We start from the raw sequence: 13,199 nt of genomic DNA, 5'->3' as shown, positions 1-13,199 counted from the left end.
ATTTTTATTATTTTTTTTATTTTTTTATTATTTTGTTATTCTATTATTCTCCTTATGACCTCTACAATTCCTAATTTTCTTGCTCTTCTCCTTTTTCTTCTTCGGCACCACCTTCTTCTTCTTCGTTGGTCTCTTCTTGGTAGTAGTCGCCGTCACCGTCTACTTCTTCTTCTTCTTCTTCTTTTTCGCCGCAGCCGTCCCATTTTCACCTGGGTGTTGAGTGAGCTGACTACTCACCTTGGTCATGGTGTAAAAACGGTGTAAACAATAGTTTAAAAAAAACAACAAAACATAACACTTATTTTTTTCAACACAAAACCAGGTAGAAATAATATAACTAACTCAAACACCAAAGAACAAGTTATACATAACAAAAATCATGGCAGTTAAAGCACAGACTACTTCACTATCAAAAAATACTTTAATATCTTCAACAAACAGGAAAACATACAAACAGTTAACCACAGTGATGACAACCCACATCCACGAGACAGAAAGATGTATGCTTGGTTTTTGTTGTTTTTTTACAACTAAAAGCATTTTTCTTACAGGATCATTCAGCACCCGAATGCATCATTCTTACTGACAAACTTTTTAGAGGTGGCACATGGAGTTAACAAGGGATCCTTGAAAGCAACATTTAATTATGACATCACAACACGTTAAAGCTGTCAACATTGACAGCTATTTTGTTTTGTAGGGACAATTCAACTTTTTTCTTTTTCTAGCCCTTTACTTACAATTGTTTTGACTTCCTGTTGATGAATAATCAGTCTGCAGATTGATTTCTGTCCTCAGCTGAAGATCACAGTACATGTTGTGTTTCCACTGTCCACATTAAATCTTATCTAAACTGACAGAATCTTATATATAACCTGTTTATATGAAGACAGTTTGTTTAATCATTTCTTTTAAATAAATCACAACACTGACTCCTGACATTACTTCGAACACATTGGCCATATAATTAATGGTTTTATATATAACATCACTCAGACACCAGGAGTATGCTGGGAAATGTTTTTCACACAGGACACCAAACGGATATGAAAAAAAATATTACAAATACAGATTGAACATGTTGTGTTTACACATGAATAAAAATCTGCAGTTTACAACTACACACTGCTGTCAGCTGAAAACCTTCTGTCTCCTGATTTCTGTTCTTAACTGAGTGTAAACATTTTAAGAGCTTTTCATATAACAGCTCACACAGTCAGGCAGGTTTGTGGTCTGGTTCGGTCCGGGCTGTGTTGGCAAAGTCTGGCCAGGTCTGGTTCAACATGTGGCATTCCAGTCTGGTCCGTCTCAGAATTTTTCAGTCCGGCTTTGGTCCAGTTGAGGATGTCTTGGTCCAATACAAGATGTGTTGTTCCAGTTCAAAATGTGTTGATCTGGTTTGGTCTGGTTTAGGACATTTTGGTTCAGTTTAGTCCGGTCCATCATGTGTTTCTTGGATACCATCCGTCTCTCAATGTGTCTCACTCCAGGACGTGACCCAGTGTTTTGGGGACTTCCGGTTCCTGGACGTGGAAAGATCGTCCTGGATTAAGAAACCGTCAGTGTCCGTATACTGCTGCTGCTCGTCCTTACCCAGAATCCTCCCCTGGTGGAGCGCTGCCGCTTGCCACACCCTTCGCCGCACAAAGAAGCCCCACTGCAGACAAAATACAGAAACCTCATATGTCCTATCATATCATATCATATCCTCTGGCTTTCATCTAACGCCATCCTTGGGTCAACATACGGGCCTTATCTATCAGAAGGGACACATCACATGCGGGACATTACATGTTGACCACCTTCCCCTCACCCACCTCAGAATGATTTTCAGACAGATGAACAGACTCAGAAACAGCTTCTTCCCCAAAACTGTGGACAAACTTCTACAACCATAACCTCGTCTCTCAAACAGACAAGAATATATGTGCAATATAACCTCTAAAGTCAAGCAGGTGCTGCTGTGATCATACAGTCACTTTACACAACATTCAGATTTCAACTGATGACTGAACTTCTTCAACCAGAGGAAGATTTTCACAATAAAAGCAGTCTGTATCATGTAGACATATCAAAGCAAAAATCAACATATGAAAGCAAAAATCAACATATCGCCCATTCAAGTAATACTGATCAGAGATATAAATATCTCAGCAAACACAGAGCAATACAGATCAATAGAGTTATTGCGAAACTGATCGATCAGATGCAGGAATAGTCAGAAGAAAAGCTGGAAAGAAAGATGTAAAGAGGTTTGTCAATGTGAAAGCCCGTCCCCTCTGCCTGAAAAACAGTCAGTAAACACTCCTTACCGCAGGGCTCTCTGGCAACAGTGTGCACAGTCTCAGAGTCAGTAAACAGTCAGTAAACAGTCCTTACCGCAGGGCTCTCTGGCAGCAGTGTGCCCTGTCTCAGAGTCAGTATAAAGTCAGTAAACAGTCGTTACCGCGGGGCTATCTAGCAGCAGTGTGCCCAGTCTCAGAGTCAGTAAACAGTCAGTAAACAGTCCTTATCGCAGGGCTCTCTGGCAGCAGTGTGCCCTCCCTCAGAGTCAGTAAACAGCCAGTAAACAGCTGGTCCTTACAACAGGGCTCTCTGGCAGCAGTGTGGCCAGTCTCAAAGTCAGTAAACAGTCAGTAAACAATCCTTCTCGCAGGGCTCTCTGACAGCAGTGTGCCCTCCCTCAGAGTCAGTAAACAGCCAGTAAACAGCCGGTCCTTACAACAGGGCTCTCTGGCAGCAGTGTGCCCAGTCTCAGTCAGTAAAAAACCAGTCTTTACAGCAGGGCTGTCCAGCAGCAGTGTGCTGAGCCTCAGTCAGTAAATAGTCAGTAAACTGCCAGTCCTTACAGCAGGGCTGTCTGGCAGCAGTTGGCCCAGTCTCAGTCAGTAAACAACCAGTCTTTACAGCAGGGCTGTCTGGCAGCAGTTTGCTGAGCCTCAGTCAGTAAATAGTCAGTAAACTGCCAGTCCTTACAGTAGGGCTGTCTGGCAGCAGTGCGCCCAGCCTCAAAGCTCCTCGTCCAGCCTGTCGTTCTCAGACGGCTGGCTCTTCATGTGGGCTTTCTGGGTCTTTGGCTGGTACAGTTCTCTGGCGCTGGCTCTCCTGAAGAAACCACACTGAATAGCAGGGGGTGACACAACGGCACTTTACCAACCAGGAGGTGATGATGACATTACTAATAAATTATGCTATGGTGACGAGGAAGCAGTACATTATAATAAAGACACTTCAGTGGACATCAGTCCACAACAGAAACTACAGGCATTGATTAAACAAAAGTCTTCAGTTGAGTGTTCTGTCGCCTGATGTATGTCTCTATGTTACAGCTCAGGTTACCTTCCAGAGGAGCAGGCAGATCAGAGCCAGCAGTAACACTCCAGCCAGGACAGACACCACAATGATCCACAGGGGGGCACTAGAGTCCAACCGCTGCCCCGGGTCAGGATAAATGTGGATCTCAATCTGCACAGAAGAGTACTGGAATGTAGGAACTAAAACAGGGAACTACAATCACTCCCATTTTCATCTCTAGGGTTAGGGTTGGGGTTGAAGTCTGCAGCCTGTAGGGAGCACTATCAGAAGTTTATTACCTCTGTGCTGTGAGAGTCCATGCTGATGGTCTGTTTGTTAGTCTGCAGCTTCAGAGTAGCCCGGCCTCGAACCAACACACTCCTTGCATCGCTGTATTCCTGAAACAGACGGGCAACATCCGATTTAAAGAAGTAATAAATCGATATTATCCGTCTTTTTGGCTGCTGAACACTCGGCTGTGTCAACCAACTGGTCTCTAACTGTGTCTGTCTGCTGTTGTGTGCTGGGGGTTTGTCAGAAAACAGCTGGAAACACAGACTAAACTAAACAGGAAATGTGAAGCCAAACCAAAACTAGGAGCTAAAAGGCTGAAAAGGTTCATCACTGGAAATAGTTGTTTTCTAAGTTAATTAAAAATGTTTGTACCTCGATCATGGTGGAGTTCCACAGTCTGGCTCTGACAGTCAGAGTGGCTGAGTTGTTCATGTTGAGTAGTGGACAGTCGAATGTCACACAGTTAGCCCCGTGCTCACAATCCTACACAAACAAACACACACATTTGTTCTTGTGTAGACAATCATTTTAAGCCCCTGACCCAAAACAGAATCTCATTTTAAATCAAGTCCCAACCTTTAAACTGCTCTTTAAAGAAGTAAAGACAACAAAATGTCCTGATTTTACAAAAATGTTTATACTTTCCTCAGATGTCCTAACTTCGTAAAAAGGTTCTCTTTAAAACAGTCAGACACTAAAACACGACAGACCACATCAGCAAAAGCCAAGAATTTTTGCACAGAATAGGAGGTTGTGTCTTGAATGGGAGTCTTTTTTACAGATCTATTAAAATTTGTTTGTTTTATCCCTCAGAGTGCCCACTGTTGGTGGCTGCAGGATTGCAATAACAACAGATGCTCCTACAGACTAAAGGGTCGGATATTCTACTCTGACTACGTAATACGTAATACGCAATGCAATTTCCCGTCCGATACAAGCATCCTTGTATGTCTTTAAGGAGGTTACATAAAGGTTCTCGTATTTTCTAATTCCTTCGGCTAGGCGTTCTTTGATCGGATTCATTCTCGTCTTGATTGTGAACCGGTCAAACTCTTTCGAAAGTAATTCCAGAAATGATATTTTTAGAGGACCAATCACAGCCCTTGCCAGCTCTCCGGCAACAGAGGGCTCTCCATGTCCGTGTACAGCACTTTCCACAGTAGTATAAATTGGCCTTTAAGTGTGTTTGTACCAGAGTGTAGGACTTCTTCTTCTGTCCCTGCAGGTGGGGGAGAGGTAGAGGTGTTTCTCTCTGCTCCTCCGTCTTCCCCTTCACCTCCTCCTCCAGACTCCTCCTTTTCTTCTTCTTCTCCTCCACCTCTTTTGACACCTAAGCAAACAGGAAGAGTAAATGATTAACAGAATAGTCAGTCAAAACAGTTCAGGATCAAATTTATGAACTCAAAGATAGATTAAACAGTGGCAGGAGAAGTGTCTGTTGTACAAAAAAGTCAGTATCAATCAGAGGTGTCATGATTTCAGCTCTAAATTTAGATTTACATTATTGAAATCAAACTGGCGTTTGAGATGTTGGTGTGGCAGTGGGGTGTGGTTGAGGCGCCGGCTGCTGGAGGAGAGGGAGGAGTGGCTCAGCCGGTGCTCAGACAGCTGGACAGAATCAGGTAATCAATCACCAATATAAGCACGCTTGTAACCTGGTTCTGGTCCCTTGCAGTAGGCTGGGTCCTGGGAGAGGACCGAGCACCACAGACGACAGGAGACGGCAGGCAGTCATTCCCCTTGGCCGCGTTACCCTCAGCCGCGACGGCTGTTCCTTTCTGTTTATCTGTTTTTGTGTCTGCCGGCTGGTAAATAAAACTGTCACCATCTTCACCCCACGCTGTTGCCTCCTTCCTGCCCTTCCTGTGAGCACCGAGGCTCACATCTGGCACCTGAACAGGGACTTGGACCATGGACGCACAGACGCCGCTGTCGCTGGCTCTCCAGCACCTGGCGACGATGCAGGAGAGCACCACCGCGCTCCAGCAGCAGCAGTCCCAGGCCCTGGTGGATATCGCGGCGGCCCAGCGGGACGATCGTGCTCTCCTGCGGGAGCTGCTGCAGCGCCCGGCCACCCTGAGCGCTCCGGAAGCGGCTGCGGAGCCCGGCCGGGGCCGGCCTCCGCCGTTTGCCCTCCAACGGATGACCGCTGACGATGATCCGGAGGCATATCTGGACATCTTCGAGGGCACGGCGGAGGCGTGTGGGTGGCCGGAGGGGGAGTGGGCGGTCCGGCTTCTTCCGCTGCTCACCGGGGTAGCGCAGCTGGCCGCGCACAGCCTGCCAGCGGCCTCCCGTGTGAACTTCGCGCTGCTGAAGAGGGCCATCCTGGACCGTCTAGGCAGCACACCCGAGGGACACCGGCGGCGGTTCAGGGGGCTCTCTTTTGAGGAGGCCGGCCGCCCCTTTGCCTACGCGCAGCGGCTCCTCGACTCCGCGACGCGCTGGCTCCAGCCGGCGACAAACTCCGCGGAGGACATCGTCGGCCAGGTGGCACTGGAGCAGTTCGTCGCCGGGCTGCCCTCCTCCACCTCCAACTGGGTCCAGTGCCACCGACCCCCCGACATCGCGGCCGCGATCGTCCTCGCGGAGGACCACCTGTCCCTGCCCCGGCGGAGCATGAAGGAGGAGGCGAGACCAGCGACGATCCCGGCGGGCCGCCCCACCCCGGCCCCGAGGAGGAGATTCCCGGCGGCAGCGGCACCACCCACACACATACCCACACCCTCCCCCGGAGCATGCACCGCTCCGGGACACTAATCGCTCTCTCTCTCCTGCTCCGCAGGGCCCGGCCTACGTGTCTGAGCGACCGGCGCCCCGGGGGGCTCCTCAGATGCCAGGGCAGGGGTGCTGGCGGTGCGGGCAGCCCGGCCATCTCCGGGCGGAGTGCCCGCTCATGGAGGTGGGGCAAGTGGTTCGGGTTGCGGGACCGCCGGCCCCCTCCCCCGGTTCGGAAGGGACGTATCGTATACCGGTATGTATACAGGGGGGTACACACCAAGCTCTGCTGGACTCTGGTTGTGAACAGACCATGATCCACCAGCGCTTGGTTCGACCAGGGGCGTTGCTAGAGGCATCGTGGGTGAAGGTGAGGTGTGTGCATGGGGATATTCACGATTATCCGGTGGTGACTCTGGAAATTTATTTTAGAGGGAAAAAGCATAAGGTCAGGGCTGGAGTTAGCACTCGCCTCCTGCACCCTCTAATCTTGGGCACGAATTGGCCGGGGTTCGCTAGCTTAACGGGGGAAACTATGAGGGTGCAGTCACGTATGTCAGGGAAATGTGAGTGGTGTGCTGTGCTCAGTGGTGAGGCGGGGGTGCCCCGTCCTGACGCTGCCGGGGGGGGCGCAGGGCCACCGGGGCCAGCCCAGCTGGCTCCGGGGGGCCCCCAGATCGCCTCCATGGAAGATTTTCCACTCGAGCAGTCTCGGGATGAGACCCTCCGTCACGCCTTTGACCAAGTGATGAGAATTGATGGCTGCCAGGTTCACCCTGGCACAGCACCCACTCACCCCTATTTTGTTGTCATTAGGGACAGATTATACAGAGCGACACGTGACGCTCGGACCGGAGAAGAGCTCACCCAGTTGTTGGTGCCCCAAAGCCGTCGGGAAACAATTTTCCAGGCGGCTCATCACAACCCCATGGCAGGTCACCTCGGCTATGATAAAACACTGAGCCGGGTCATGGCCCGATTTTACTGGCCGGGCATTCGGGCGGACGTAAGTCGGTGGTGTGCGTCCTGCCGCGAATGTCAGCTGGTCAACCCGCCGGCCACCCCAAAAGCGCCGCTGCGCCCCTTACCACTAATTGAGGTCCCGTTTGATAGAATTGCCATGGACCTTGTCGGGCCATTAGACCGGAGCGCACGGGGATATCGCTTTGTGTTAGTCCTAGTGGACTATGCAACGCGCTATCCCGAGGCAGTGCCCCTGCGCACCATCTCCGCAAGGAGTGTGGCACAGGCACTGTTTCAGGTAATCTCCCGAGTCGGGATCCCGAAAGAGATCCTGACTGATCAGGGCACGTCGTTTATGTCACGGACACTACGCGAACTGTACGAGTTATTGGGCGTCCATTCAATCCGGACTAGTGTATACCACCCCCAGACCGACGGCCTGGTGGAGCGGTTCAACAAGACACTAAAGAACATGATTCGTAAGTTCGTGCACGAGGATAGTCGTAATTGGGATAAATGGTTAGACCCTCTGTTGTTTGCAGTGCGGGAGGTTCCCCAGGCCTCCACGGGGTTTTCCCCCTTTGAACTCCTGTTCGGCAGAAAACCCCGGGGTGTCTTGGACCTGGTAAAGGAAAGCTGGGAGACGGGTCCAAGCACCAGCAAAAACGAGGTACAGCACGTCCTGGACCTGCGAGCAAAGCTCCATACACTGGGTAAGTTGTCACGTGAGCATTTGCTCCAGGCCCAGGAGCGTCAACAACGGCTGTACAACAGAGGGGCTAAACTCAGACAGTTTGCACCGGGAGATAAAGTGCTTGTATTGCTCCCCTCCTCTAGCTCCAAATTACTCGCCAAGTGGCAAGGGCCCTTTGTGGTCACACGGCGAGTGGGGGATGTTGACTATGAGGTGGTGCGTTCTGACAGGGGTGGGGCCACACAAATTTACCACCTCAACCTCCTTAAAGCCTGGAGGGAGGTGACGCCTGTTTCTCTGGCAACCACGGTGATCGAGAGGGATGAGTTGGGACCGGAGCTGGCTACTTCAAGCCAGCCGGTGCCGGTCCCCTTTGATGACCATCTCTCGCCAAGCCAGAGAGCAGATGTGGCCTCGTTGCAGCAGCGTTTTGCTGATGTGTTCTCTCCCCTGCCAGGACGCACCCGCCTCATACACCACCACATAGAAACACCCCGGGGGGTGACGGTCCGGTCACGACCCTATCGGCTGCCAGAACACAAGAGGAAAATTGTTCAGGCGGAGCTTCAGGCCATGTTGGAGATGGGAGTAATAGAAGAGTCCAACAGTGACTGGTGTTGCCCCATCGTGCTGGTTCGCAAGTCCGATGGGTCAGTACGGTTCTGTGTGGACTATCGCAGGGTCAACGAGGTGTCCAAATTCGATGCCTATCCAATGCCCCGGGTCGACGAACTCCTGGATCGGCTGGGCACGGCTCGCTTTTATACGACGCTGGATTTGACCAAGGGCTACTGGCAGATTCCCTTGTCGCTAGAGTCCAAGGAAAAAACGGCCTTCTCCACTCCGTACGGTTTGTACCAGTTCGTCACGCTTCCATTCGGATTGTTCGGGGCCCCAGCCACTTTCCAGCGCCTCATGGACCGGGTGCTGCGGCCTCACTCTGCATATGCTGCGGCCTACTTGGATGATGTGATCATTCATAGTGAGACCTGGGAGCAGCATATGCAGCAGGTGGGGGCAGTGCTCGAGTCTCTGAGGCGGGCGGGGCTCACGGCCAATCCGAAGAAGTGTGCGGTGGGACGGAGGGAGGTACGGTATTTGGGGTACCACCTGGGCGGCGGGCAGGTGCGGCCACAGGTGCAAAAGACCGCTGCGGTTGCGGCCTGCCCAATACCCAGGACGAAAAAAGAGGTGAGGAGGTTTCTGGGGCTGGCCGGTTACTATAGGAGGTTTATTCCGGCCTTCTCCGAGCTGACCAGCCCCCTAACCGACCTGACCCGAAAGGGTGCCTCAGATCCGGTCCAGTGGACGGAGCCGTGCCAGCTGGCGTTTGAGAGGGTAAAACAAGCCCTCTGTGGGGAGCCACTCTTGTACACTCCTAACTTTTCTCTCCCTTTCATCCTGCAGACCGATGCCTCGAACAGTGGGCTGGGGGCCGTTTTGTCCCAGGAGGTGGAGGGGGTCGACCGCCCCGTACTGTACATTAGCCGGAAGCTGGCTCAGCGGGAGGTGAACTACAGTACGGTGGAAAAGGAGTGCCTCGCCATACGGTGGGCGGTCGGTGCCCTCCGCTACTACCTCCTGGGGCGCCCATTCACCCTCTGGTCGGACCATGCCCCGCTCCAGTGGCTCCACCGCATGAAAGATGCCAACGCGCGGATCACTCGCTGGTATCTAGCATTACAGCCTTTCAGGTTCAAAGTGATCCATAGGCCGGGTAACCGCATGGTTGTGGCTGACTTCCTCTCCCGCTTGGCGGAGGGGGGGGGGAGTGGGCTTGCGGCCGGCGGGATCCCGGCCTAAGTCGGGCGGTGGGGGTATGTGGCAGTGGGGTGTGGTTGAGGCGCCGGCTGCTGGAGGAGAGGGAGGAGTGGCTCAGCCGGTGCTCAGACAGCTGGACAGAATCAGGTAATCAATCACCAATATAAGCACGCTTGTAACCTGGTTCTGGTCCCTTGCAGTAGGCTGGGTCCTGGGAGAGGACCGAGCACCACAGACGACAGGAGACGGCAGGCAGTCATTCCCCTTGGCCGCGTTACCCTCAGCCGCGACGGCTGTTCCTTTCTGTTTATCTGTTTTTGTGTCTGCCGGCTGGTAAATAAAACTGTCACCATCTTCACCCCACGCTGTTGCCTCCTTCCTGCCCTTCCTGTGAGCACCGAGGCTCACAGTTGGGTTTATTTTTTTTTCTAGAGGTCTTTTTCTAGAATTTAGTCATTTAGTGCACAGCACATGAGGGGGTCAGGTACCAAAGATGTCAGATTAACTTAGTTTTGTTTTAATTTAATGACAATGACACAGTTGAGAAAATGCCTGTCAATAATTATTGTGGGAATTGTGTACATTTTTGCTGTACATCATAAAAAGCTGCATACGAGGACCTGCTACTACAAATTAACCCTGTCACAATCAAGAAGTTTCTGATCACAGATTTTCAAAAAGCATAGATTTGGTTTTATGGCCCATTTTACTGATCTGAACAACAATGGCACTCAACTCCCCCTTTCTTCTCAATCATAGATACCAGCCACCTAAAATACCTCTTTTTTTTTTCATCAAGTCCCATGCAGCTTTCCCAGAGAAATTAACAAAAATGTGGAAAGTCACCCCATCTCACAAGCCCCTACATGATAAAAACTCTTACTCTGTTAGACAAGATACTTTAGTTAAGGATTCTGATTGGAATGGCCTTTCTTCTGAAATGTGTGTTCCTAGGACATTTCTTTTGAAAGGAGTCAATGTGAGGCAGATGTTGCAATAGATACCATGAGGCCGAGGGGATTGATGATGTTGCTGGGCAGAGCACAGTGAGGCACTGATGTGCCATTCACTTGGATCTCTATCAGGTATAGCAGCCACTTCCCACTGGACACCTCCATCGGCCAATCAAATTCCACCTGCATGTTGGCTTGGCGACCCAGCGGCGTCCCTTTGATGTGCACCTAGCAGATGAGGTAGTGGGTTAACACCTGGTCTGTTTACACTCTGAGGAATCAGACCGAATTAAGACAACCTGCAGGGTGAAGAGAAGCAGACTGCCGACATCCTCCGTCTTCTTCATGGCCGACTCACCAATAACATGACCACTGAAGGAAGCAGGGCCTGGCGGATTGATTCTGTCAGGACACAGTGAGAGAGGTGTTGTCATCAGGTAAAAGGTCAGAGGTCAACAATAACGCTTTTACACTGTATGTTACTCACAGAGTGAGAGATGCCTGCAGTGAATATTCCACCAACATGGACACAGAACGCGGAAACAGATCAGACTGCTCACTGAGCCTGTAGACACACAGAGCCACAAGTCAACACCTGTGTGTGTGTGTGTGTGTGTGTGTGTGTGTGTGTGTGTGTGTGTGTCGTACGTGGACAACTGCAGCACAGACTGAATCTCTTTGGTGTGTAAACTGATGTCAGCTAGCTGAAATATGATCAACACCTGAACCTGAAATATAGACAAAGACACAGGAAGACACAGTCTCAGCGGGAGTATTAGAGTAAACACAGTAATATGCACTACAGAAACTGGTACTCGCAGTACTACAGTACACACAGTAATAAACAAAACACAAAACCGTATTCGATGTATTGTAGTGCCGACAGGCTGTACCTCCTGGTTACTTTTGAAAGGGTTTCCCAGCTCACATAGAAGATCAGTGTCCTCGACAAAACACTCCACCATCGCATGGACGTCACCCTGAAGCACAAACACAGGACTGACTAGAAGAGGACCTGGACAAAGTCGAGTCCTAAGTCTCAAGTTGGTCAGCCAAGTCAAAGTCTCATCCATACCGTAACATATAGTGTCCCTTGAGTCTCAGTCCTTGTTTCTTCTCTACCTACATGCTGATAAACTTAAGTCAAAACATCCATATCCACTTCTATGCAGACAACACTCTTCTCTACATCATCATCCTCATTGTTCCCTAACTGGTAAAACACCTAAAACTTCACTACCTTTGTTCGGACTCCAGAATATGTGAGTAATGGTGGGATGCTAATGTTCAGAACAGTATTGTGCGCATCCTCTGCTCGTCGGCCCAGTGATGGTGTGTTACTGACGTTCACCTCCAGAAACAATCGGTTAATACTGCCACTGTAGTACAACACCTGCCTGTCCTTCTGCCTGGAAACACACAAAAATACACAAATTACAACATGACAGCAACAGCCTGAGGTCAGCTGTATCCAATGACATGAGAGATGATACATTGGCCTGTTTACGCAATGAAACTTTTGTTTTGTGAAAGGGTGTGAATCATCTATTAAACCAGCCCTGACTGCAGAGGTAACTGTCTGAAACTTTTCAGTCTTTAAAAGATCCAAAATTCCAGTCAAGACCCAAGTCCTTCAGGATGGATCAAAGTCAAGTTAAAAATAATCTGGTCTCAATTCATTCAAGACAGCCATTCATGTTTGTGCTTCCAGTTCCCAGATTCAAGTAAAAATGCATGTCAAATAGTCAACTTTTAGCGATCTGTTTTCCTTACTATGGGAGGTTTATTATATTTTAGTTAATCTTACATGCATTCCTGTCTCATATACACCCTGCTCCAATCCCAATCCTATTATACCTTCTTTTATAAATGACGATGACGCAGAAATAGCAGACAGCACAGTATTACAGGGAAGTGGTTAGATGGTTTTGTCAGAGCTGGCTTTGTTCAGTTTGTCATTCTTTGTCTTTTTACTTAATAAATTTGGTGAAACCCCTGCTTCTTGCCACAACCTCTGGTCTCTTAATTCCTGGAAATAATTATAACCTATAACATCTGGACAGTAGAGGGGGATACTCTCAACTGACTGCACAGGTCTGAACTTGACTGGACACACGTGACTAAGGTAACTCGAGCAAATACCATGAGAAATATTTTTGTTTTCTTATTTTTCCTCCTGATTTTTCTTTTTTGAACTGGACCGATTGTTAAATCTTCAAGTATTATTTTGTTTTGGGGGTTGTTTTGAAGAAAATACAGACTGGATTATGAGTTTTTGTGGAACAAAGCAGCTGCTTTATTGTTTATTTTCTTGTTCATCGAGAGCGTTATGCTTGAGTACTGTGTGCCATTGACTGCCAAACTATTGACTCACAAACCTGCCGACCATAATTACTCACTGAACTGTGAACGCATGCTCCAATACTTAATTTTGCAACAATGGTATGTTATCACATGAAAACAAAATTTACAGCAGACATCTATGACAGAGACTGGTAGAAAAACACTGCCAGCTCGCAGAG

The 13,199-nt window shown here is 49.4% G+C and overlaps 1 protein-coding gene across 2 annotated transcripts in view; it reads right to left on the bottom strand.

The window, feature by feature from the left end:
* Window positions 1-476: 476 nt before the first annotated feature.
* Window positions 477-13,199, bottom strand: part of LOC311267586 (integrin alpha-3-like) — a 29,422-nt gene continuing 16,699 nt past the window's right edge. The window contains exons 18-28 of one of the 2 annotated variants that reach the window (XM_084370730.1): window positions 11,918-12,086; window positions 11,571-11,657; window positions 11,326-11,405; window positions 11,165-11,242; window positions 10,977-11,079; window positions 10,729-10,905; window positions 4,781-4,918; window positions 3,961-4,071; window positions 3,594-3,692; window positions 3,340-3,465; window positions 477-1,657 (exon numbers count right to left, since the gene is read on the bottom strand). In XM_084370730.1, the coding sequence (XP_084226856.1) occupies window positions 1,472-1,657; window positions 3,340-3,465; window positions 3,594-3,692; window positions 3,961-4,071; window positions 4,781-4,918; window positions 10,729-10,905; window positions 10,977-11,079; window positions 11,165-11,242; window positions 11,326-11,405; window positions 11,571-11,657; window positions 11,918-12,086 (1,354 nt within the window). In that variant the 3' untranslated portion in view covers window positions 477-1,471. Of the gene's footprint in view, window positions 1,658-2,118; window positions 3,120-3,339; window positions 3,466-3,593; window positions 3,693-3,960; window positions 4,072-4,780; window positions 4,919-10,728; window positions 10,906-10,976; window positions 11,080-11,164; window positions 11,243-11,325; window positions 11,406-11,570; window positions 11,658-11,917; window positions 12,087-13,199 lie in introns of those variants that run through there. The other variant, XM_084370731.1, reaches the window with a different exon arrangement.

This window comes from Pagrus pagrus (assembly GCF_965226575.1).
Source record: "Pagrus pagrus genome assembly, chromosome: 13".
NCBI lineage: Eukaryota > Metazoa > Chordata > Actinopteri > Spariformes > Sparidae > Pagrus > Pagrus pagrus.
This window is presented reverse-complemented; position numbering and strand designations above follow the sequence as displayed.